The following is a 9930-nucleotide window of genomic DNA, read 5'->3' as shown; positions in this document are numbered from 1 at the left end:
GCGCTACATTTGTTCAGTGATTTGCTTAAACTAACGAGCAATGACACTCAGCCTTAAACAAGGCGTGTGACAACTACGTGTAAGGGAATGTGGTGAAAATTATGTCTCGTTCGGACTTCCTTGCTGCAAGATTTTCAGTGTTTCGAGCAATGCAAGTTGCATGTGTGTATGTACAGAACAGGGTGTACAGTTGTCCATGAGGAACTTAGGCATAAGTGTCCACTTGAAGTCGGCCTTTGTCTGCCTACCAGGGCTGTAGTTGCAGTGTGACATAACGGAGAGTCCGATGACCCATATTCAGCTGGAAGCTTTTATTTGCCGCGCCTTCGCAATGCAGAACTCGCGGAGAGTGGCACAGTTGCGTTGAGTTCGGGCGTGTCGACGAATTCGGCAGTATAGTCCAAGCATGGCGCTTTTTCAAGCTCGATAACGTTTAGAACGTTCTCTGTCTTGAAGAGCACGGAGGGCACGTACAGGGTCTTCTGAGGTCCCATGGGCGTCCAGTATCGACCAAGATTGAACCCGTTCAAGAAAGCTGCACCCTGCGTCAGCATAGAAAACTGTCAGTTGAACAACCTCGAAATACAAGCGCAAGGCCGGCACTTCGCTAAGCTCCGAATGTTAACTTCGAATTTATAAATGCAGCAAACATGTCTTGCATTAGGCTCAAGGAACATTAGTCAGCAATGAGTAAGCACCTCTATGTTGAGGTACTTCACGAGTTAGCGCGGCTCACACAAAGTACAAAGCGTTCTAGTCTACACAAGACACATGTTCAGGAGAAGATGGAGGCTTGAAGTGATCTAATAAGGTGAACTTGTTGGCTAGTTGGGTTGAACATATACAACCAGGAAACAGCGCGGTAACAACGAAGACGAAGCGAAGGAACGGACAATACACCACACGAGACGCTGACTATTAACTAAAATTTACTGAGGCGAAGGACGTATATAAATACGTACGTAAGAGCACGTCGTCACAACAAAATACAAACAAACCAAGAAAAAGTACAGATAAGAAAAAATAGGTAACTGGATGGTCATCATCACATGGTGCTTCGTGCGCATGGCGAAAGCGGTTCAATCATGACAAGTTAGCCGAGAGATATAAAACTTCTTTGTCACATAGTAAAATAGATTGTGTACTGACACACTTATATATCTTTTAACAATGCAATATCGTAAGCATTGATGATTTATGGCGTGATTTGATAACTGCTCCATGCTAGCACGCCACATTTTACAAATTCAGGGCGACAACCACATCGCTTACACTGAACCCCAAGATAGCCATTAACGGCTGTGGTTACGTTGTAGTGGCGCTCACGAAGTCTAGTATCGCACATCGGATACAATTATTGGTGTAGTACCTTGTATCTCTATCGCAAATACGTGTTGCCTGAGTATCTTGTATCCTATGATGATACAATTTCAAAGCAACTATGCCCAGCCCTAACAGGGGAGATTGGGGGGGGGGGGGCAGCCATTGGGCTGAATAACGATTCTGCTAGGCCTCAAGAAAACGGCTCCGCTGTATTTCTTCATGCTGTTGTCAGACACACACCATATACCAAATGCTTGTATACTAGCCAATTTTCCTTGAAGCTTTCATCGCAAAGGACACAATGTGGCTTAATGACACAAACACGACAGTGTTGCAGCGTCATAACGTGCGTCTGTCCTTCATCAGGATTGTGTCCTTGCACTACATCGTGTCATCAAGCAGGCATAATATATGGACTAACAACATATTCTCCTGCTCTGTATTCTATCACAAAGTTATGAAACAAACGAGGATGACGGATCAGGAAGTGGCAATCTTCTTTTAACCAAACATTTTTGGCGCAACTGAGACAAGGAATAAAAAAGGAGAGAAGACAGGATATCCTGTCTTCTCAGTTGTCGTTGTCTCAGTTGCGCCACAAATATTTGGTTAAGCTATTCACCAACTCACCCAACGTTGCACTCTGCTAATGACAATTTTTTTTTCGCGTTAAATTAAATCTTACCTTCTTCCAGCGGTCCAACCTTAGGAATGTGTCCAGCGGCGAGGACAGCGTGAATTTTGCCTCGTATACTGCTAAGCCAGGGGCGCAGCATGTCTTCTGGGGTATACTGGCATAATTTCCAGACAGTACCTTCCGTTCGTCGATGGCAGTGACATTCCAGTGAGTGAGCACGATTCCAGAAAGAGTGACATCCGAAATGACTCCCTGTAACATTGTGTAAACAATTGATTCGCGACGACTTTCACGCTACAAAATTCAGAAGTGGTGCATTAGAACTGTTATGCCAAACCATCAATCGTTATGTCCGAACCAAGAGATGCACAAATCTTCGACGATACAGGCTATAAACTCACTTTCGGATCGTTGAGGTCTCCGTAGGCATTTCTTCCTTGGCTTTCGACCAGCAAAGACAATCTTTGGCCTTTGCTTATGGACACCATGATGTCGAACACGTTTTCCATGCGGGAAATAACGCCTTGATAGAGCTGTAAAACAAGAGGTAACTCTCAGAATTAAGTGATATACGTAAAGATAAGTTGTAAGTTGACATTTCATAAAAGGCAGTTTCCTCTCGCACACGGCCCATTAAACTGCACATTTGTGAGTTAAGATACCCTACAGAATGTCACTGAAGGAAGACAGTGTATTGTATTCTGTCGTTCACATACTACAAAGATCTAGTATCTGTAGCGCACTGGAGTTTTCCGTTTGTGTCTGGTCCATCCTCGCACTCTTTCTGGAGCATACTTACTAAAATTGCATATTAGAGCGAAAGCTATACTCCTCCATGTTTCGCAAGGTCATCCATTGCGTCGCAATGCCTTGAACCGCCGGAGCGCGAGCGCAACGCAGGGCGCGTCCGGTCGGTCTTGGCAAAAAAAGAGCCGCATGGTTCGAGGCACGAGCCAGAGAAATAGAAAAAATTGGCCGCGTATCTGCGTGCTTCGCTGCAAATGTCGTCTAAAGACGATAGAAGAGGCGCTGCGTGAGATATGGACGCCATCCGGCAATACGTCGGGAAACATGAGTGCTGTGTTGCGGGCTGGTAGTCCCGGCGCAGCAGCAGGCGAAGACCGGCGGTGACCAACACGACCGGCAGGGACGCCAGCCAGCCCGAACACGCGGTTTGGCGCGAAGCGCTGAAGCAGAAGAAACGTCCGCATTCAACGAGTACTCTCCACACACTCCTTCATTTACACCTCACCTGGGTAACACAGGAATGCCAGAGCGGCGCCCCATGGCATTCGTACAGTGCAATACAGAACCGAAACCGAAACACAACAATGAGCTCGTGCAGAGGGCACGGAGGAAGTCAAGTTTAACGCGCAGTCGCATTTTCAGCGCAGCTTAAGAAACTAGGGTATTTAGAATTACGTATGTATGCATTTTCTATTAAAGGAAGACACCACGTAATACTTACCTAGTGATGTTGCGCCTCAGATACGCGTAATGTTTGCTTTTTTATCGACAACGTACACAAGTATAAACCCAGTCAGCCGTTCAAGATGGCTGGCCCTTGGGCAAGTGGTTCAACTTTGGCCGAGTGGCTGAATCGAGTGACGTGCCGACAAAGAGAAAGACAGACAGAAAGACAGACCAAAATTTCTCCGTTTAAGTATCCCAAGAAAGACTATAGTCTTTAAAACTGCGCTTTCCTCTCGGCCAGAGCCGTATATTCCCTTTGCTCTCGGCCAGCTCGGACGCTACAGCCGCAGCTGCTGCTCTGTCGTCCCTGCGCTTCTCTCACTCCGAATCACGCCACGTGCTCCGCTTCGGAGAGGCTGCGCCAGCTCGGAGACTCGCCGTTGCGGTACCGCGTGACTAGGCGAAAGTTTAAACGATCATTCACCGGCACTTGGTCCCTACGTCTGAGCGGACGCTCAGCTGGCAGCTGGCCCATATATATATATATATGTGACAGCCGCCGGTACATCTCCACAGATGTGAAATTTCCTCAACACTTCAGCTTTATCTATTGTTTCTGTAGAACGTTCCATCCAAAACTCTGAACCGTAAGAAACAAACTGTTTAACAGGGTGGACAACAATAACTCTTAAAAAAGAAAATCATTCTGCGGGGTCACGTGGCCGCTGCGTGCTGTCAAGCTAATGTGGCGTAGTCTGAAAGAGAAAAAAGAGATCGCGGAAAGTGTCCCTGATTCGTTTCGAACACCCTTGCACAATTTTCATTGTGTTCGTAAAACCCTCACAAAATCTTTTAAAAGGTGCGGCTTTTTCAAAATCAGTCCGTTAGTCGTGGCGTGCGCACGTACGTCGTTTACGTAGACGTATCCGCGGTCCCGAAGTCCAGGCACACTGAGCCGTCCAGGGTCGCGCGGCAGGAACGCCACAATTGTGTCATACAGCACCAGCGCTTGGCTCTGCGAAAAAGAGGTTTAGGCACAACAAAAGCTGCGACAGATTCGTTTTTGTTTATTTCTCCTTCAAGGAATACTAAAGTGAGACAATCGGTTTAGATTGATAAACTGTACTATGGGAACCCTAATGTCGTGAATTTCACCGTCATAGGTTTATTAATAGAGGGAAAATTCAAGGTCAAAGATTCATTTTTAAATTTCGCGCCTAAATCTTCGCACATGACGTTTTGGATTTCAATGTGCGTTATGCGTACTTTGACGATGGCTGAACGAAATTTTCTGAAGCTCGGTATGTTAAGTCTATGGCCCTCTCAGACGACAATGTACACCCGTCAGCAAACGTTTACGGGATGCAGGCTCCACCACAAATGCCAATTGCTTCTCTGTTATTGTGCAACACGTCTACTCGAGCTGGTGACTGTGTCAGTTGCAATACGAACTACAGGCTGGAGTATTTATCAGAATTTCATGTTCTCAGACAAAGCGAAAATGTAGCTTTTTTAGAAAAGTTCGCGTCCTGTAAACTTTTGCTGACGGGTGTACGTCATTTTTACTGATTACCAACGACGCAGGAGGAGGTAGACGCCGTCAAAATCTACACTGTAAAAAATAGTTGTAAATTTACAGATAAAATACATGAAATTTCTGTACCGCGAAAGAAACTTTCTGTAAATGTGCCATGAAGGAAATCTGTTAAAAAGAGAAACCGAAATTTCCTGTTATTCGTGACCTTCAGCAAAACAAACGACTCGATATTGAACCTCCACAGTTTTAAATACTTCAAAGATTACAAATGTCCATGAAATAACATTTCATGTTTTTCTGGTTTCTCCCACAATGCTATTTTGATTGATTAATATTCAGAACCTTTTCTGCGGTTCTACGTTCGTGCCTCGCGGGCCCCTACATTTACAAGATGGCTACTGTGGCTACCGCTCACGTCGAAGCGCGGCTACGCATGACTGCAGCGTAAAGCGCGGCTACGGCACCCTCCTGTTCCTGCTTTTTGTGCGTGTGCCATTGAAAGGTGGGTGGTTTTCTTCTCACTAGACTTCCTTACATCAAGAACTCGTTGATATGCCTGCCTGCTTTCGAAATTCGCTCTCGCGTAGTTTCTAATTCTGCTTTGCGTCGGCAGCTCGTGCGACCACAATGTTGTGCGAGAGCCGGAATTCCTTCCATGCTTTGGTAGAAATACTGAAGAGGCCTTGTAAGTGGGTGCTTAAGGGAACGCCTGCTGTTGTACCACATTTAATTCTTTGCTGGTACACCGGCAGCGTACGACAAGGTATTCTCATTTGTACTTGGACGGTTGCAGAGCGCATACTACAGCGTTCGCAGCGCACTTCATGTGCGTTCTCTGCGGGCAGCCATTAACGAGGTTTCGCTGTACAGAATAATGAGTGAGAGATATTTGTTCACCTTACCCGCTTTGTTTCTTTATTACATCAAACCTGTGTATTCTGTGTTCTGCACCTATTTTTTTCTTGATGCTTGGCTCGACTTTCTATAAAAACTAATGAAGTGCGTATAACTCAATTCAGCTAACCGAGCGACGTTACAGAGCATATAATTCTTTCTTTTTAACACGAAAGTGTTTTATGCCGGGGTCCACCAAGTACATCCGTCACGGATATGACGTTGATAAAATGGACGCCAACGGGTGAGAAAGAAAAAAACCAAGAAAAAGATACCCCGCTGGGAATCGAACCCAAGACGTTGCAGCCGCGACGGCAAGCGCCCGACGCTCTACCGACTAAGGCAACTCGGGAGATGCTAGGCACGGCGCGAACGCGCCTTATATCTTTCACACCTTCTCTTTCGCGGCGGGCAGAGCGGGGCGGTGCCGCCGTCTGTGAGAGGTGAAAAGAAGTAATGCTTCACGATCGACACTTACTAGCGCTTACTCCGAGATTGCACGTGATATCAGAGGTCATGGTTAAAGCGTCTCGATACCAGAGAGGTAGACTGGCCGCGCTGGCGTCGCCGAGGCACCCTTGACGCAGTTACGTTCTTTGCCTTTGTATTCGTGTTAGCGTGCGTCGGCTCATTGGAGTAGTGCAGCTTCCACGTGCACGGACGGGATTTCTCTGCCGCCGACTGCTTCAATTGCGAGAGCACCGACTAACAAAACTGCTGCAATATGCGTTGCAGATAGGACGCGATTTCGACGGGCTAATGTCGTGCCTTGGTGGAGCGAGAGCAGCGCCTGCGAGACAGAGGCCAGCGGGACGCACGCGTTTGCGACTCAGGCTGCGAACCTCTACCTCCCGCGTTGCTGAAGTGCAGTGTGTGTTATGTATGCATGAGCACAGGCGTCGGCTACCCATTACTAGAAAGCGCACGCCGTGCCGTTTCTCTCCTTAATTGACGACGCTTTGAAGAAGTGCATACCGGGTACCAATGTTGATTATGAGCTTGTTGATATCATCCTTACGCGCGATTCACGATTCGCTGTGTCAAAATATATGTTCACACCGTCAGCTACCTCAACGGTTTAATCATGATCATGGGCGTTAGTCGTCGCGATAGAGACATGCTGTCAACATGGGTGCATCCACGTCAAACGGTGCTATAGCTGCCAAACACGAATAGACGTTGTACAAGCTCTCATATATCATAAGCACTACTTCTGTGAAGACACGTTTCACTTTCGTGTTATACCGATTCCTATGACGGAGGGATCACCCATGTTTTTTTTAATGAAAGTGCAAACGTTTCCTTTTTTTGTGTGTTTGTCTACGTGTAATAGGTAGCTTTCTCCTGCATAGTGAACATGGCCCTGAGCAATGATGTTGTGGCTTGGTGTACGGCGTTTAGTGTTTTGTAGTGGTCATTGCATGATAATTTCTGTTTGGTTGTATAATGCTGTGTATCTTGAACATTGCTGGCGGGAATGTGCGAACGCATAGCTTCTTGGCGTAGTATCATTGGATGACCTTCCTTACGAAGCTTTAAGTTCCTGGCGAAAGATAGATAACCTAGGTAAACCTAGTTTACCGAATGGACGTGTGGGGCACATCCACACGGTAAACTGATACCTCGATTGACTAGCCAATGGGGCACGGGCTTGACGTGTTCACGCGCTACCTTGCGTCATCGCACTCCGCCTGCGTTGAGGTGGAGCACGTCTTCTCCTTGGTAGGAGAAACGGCGCGTTTCGGATTGGCGTGTTCCCTGCTGAAGCTTATGTTAGATACGCGGTTGTTATCCGTGGTTTACACACAACGGCGTGAAGCCGTGAACACCTCTGGAAAGTGGGCTCAAGTGCGCTTGTAGTACAGGCGGTGCATCGTGGCACATGTCACATGTGATCTCTCAGTGAGCACCAACGCCGACACCGCTGTTCTAGCCGTGCGTGAAGGCTTATTGTGGACATCGGTCATGACTACCTTTAAAGAATCCCGGTTTCCGGAGAGGCGGACTTTGTTTTTAGTGGCGTATTGAAGGGCGGATGAATCTTTCATTGGCTCTTGCCCGTTTTGTTCACCAGTGCTTGGCGGCAGTAGTTATTAGGACTTCCATCGTCGAACGAAAGTACCGACACAAATTTTGAATGACGCAAGCAAGTGTGTTCGAGAGGTGTGTACGAGATGTGTTCGTCGCTGAACGCAAACTTTTTTAGCTCTTTGAGGCGCACGTTTTGTCGCGCGTGAGGTTTAGGGCGTCTGAAAAAAAAAAGACGTGCGCACGTTTTGGTCGACAGCTTTAGAAGGACATCCGTTCTATACATCCGCCCTATCGACATGCAGGCCACAAAAAGAGCAGCTTGGCAGATAACAGCGGCTCCCGAACTGATCAGACGACTGGCATATGACGGAATGGTCTATGTGTTTTGCCAGCCATGCTACCGCGACAGATGGCCTTTGTTTATTTGACGGTGCTGTTTCCTGCCAAATGACGCCATGCGAAACAAACTGTAATTACGCTAATATTACCATTGAAAACATAACATCTACTCCTTTAAGCGCATCACTCCTTGAATGAAGCGAATTGCTCATTAGAAATGTTCTGCGATTTGTAAGCATTCACAATATTCTATAGATTTTGAACATATATATTGTGTTGCTCTTTTACGGAGAAGCAAATTTCATGCTATGTATAGTTTACAGCACGTAATAGGCAGGAAGTGGCGTACCAGGGTGGGGGTTCAACCCCCCCCCCCCAATTAATTGTTAGATTTTGCATGTCTACATATGCACGCACGAACATACATAAAGAGCGGTTGAACCCCTCCCCGAAAAGAATTTCTGGCTACGGCCCTGCAGGCAGGTGCAGCTCGTCTTCTGGCCCAATGGCTTAGCCCAACTCTAAGGAGTTTTTCAGTAAAAATAAAAACCAATTGACCCTCTCCTTTTCATAAAACGAAGGACATTTTGCTCCACCTCAGGTGGCAAGTTTTCCCAGATTGATACAGATCATTGGACCAATTTCCCCACTACGTGCCCTTTATAAATGGATTCCTGGTAACGAAAAAGTGTGACGGAAATCGCAACTTGGTGGCTCGCTAGCCTAAATAATGAAATAGTCGACGCGAAGCAACCGTCATTGCGAACGTCATTGCGCATGCATTGTTGATTCCTTGCGTAAACACTTTCTGCAATGGAGGTTCACTGAGCGCGCCCACGTGCTCTGGTGTTATTCGTCTGCATGCTTAGCCTCGCGTCCGTGCAAAATGCGCATGCACGAGCTAGTGGTACGAGGCTTTTTGAAAGCATTAGGAATATGTTTCAATTAGGTATAGCATTTAATGTTAAAGATTCATTCTCTCTGAATTAGCAAAAATGTTTGTTACAGTCAGGCATTAGCCTCCTTTCCTTTCTCTTTAGAGCTTTACAGAAGTGCTTACCGTTATAACAGACTTTTCTATTTCTTTCGGTAATTGCAGTTTTTTATTTATTTCAGCGATGTATGTCAGCAGTCTCAGTGGTACCACCACGACGTCTGTGCCACGTTTCATGAAGTATGCCGCACTGCACAAAAACATGAATGCATTCTGCATGAAGTGCCCATTGGAACAGCACAGAAAAGTGTTCCGAGAGTTCCTTCTCTGAGCTAGTGGTACGAGATACCGAGGACGAAAATAGGACTGTAAAGAAAACGAAGGGTCCAAAAGGATTTATATGGTTGTGTGTCATGGAAGCCCAAATTACCTGCACTAAGACACAACATAATGGATCACACTAAGTTGGCACTGATGCTATAGTGCCCTAAGGTGGTGCTGCATCTCGAGCTACCAGAAGGTAAGAGTGGCCTGCTCCTCAAATTGTTCGCTGCTTTAATTTACCTTCTATTATCGAGAGAATTTATCTATTTTTATTTTATATCACGTCTACAGTGTCTTTAGTTCAATAAAAAATATTTTCTAACTTTTTAATTGTCTTCGTATGCTTGTTTGAACTCCAGGGTACAGGAGTTTTAATGGCTGCTTATCGCATAATTAACTTCATAACTTTTATTATTGCAGGCAAGTACAATTGAAGATAACGTCACAGACGTGCCGTGCTCCCCTTTCATCATTGCAAAAGGTATTGTTATGGATACT

The 9930-nt window shown here is 46.1% G+C and overlaps 1 protein-coding gene across 1 annotated transcript in view; it reads right to left on the bottom strand.

The window, feature by feature from the left end:
- Positions 1 to 304: 304 nt before the first annotated feature.
- LOC119382464 (beta-galactosidase) overlaps positions 305 to 9930 on the bottom strand; it is a 48947-nt gene continuing 39321 nt past the window's right edge. Inside the window, exons 12-15 of the mRNA XM_037650171.2 lie at positions 4281 to 4388; positions 2362 to 2493; positions 2009 to 2212; positions 305 to 542 (exon numbers count right to left, since the gene is read on the bottom strand). Of these exons, the coding sequence (XP_037506099.1) occupies positions 312 to 542; positions 2009 to 2212; positions 2362 to 2493; positions 4281 to 4388 (675 nt within the window). The 3' untranslated portion in view covers positions 305 to 311. The remainder of the gene's footprint in view (positions 543 to 2008; positions 2213 to 2361; positions 2494 to 4280; positions 4389 to 9930) is intronic.

Source organism: Rhipicephalus sanguineus, chromosome 2 (assembly GCF_013339695.2).
Source record: "Rhipicephalus sanguineus isolate Rsan-2018 chromosome 2, BIME_Rsan_1.4, whole genome shotgun sequence".
NCBI classification, from domain to species: Eukaryota; Metazoa; Arthropoda; class Arachnida; order Ixodida; family Ixodidae; genus Rhipicephalus; species Rhipicephalus sanguineus.
The sequence above is the reverse complement of the archived record's forward strand: the minus strand, read 5'-3'. Positions and strand labels throughout refer to the sequence as shown.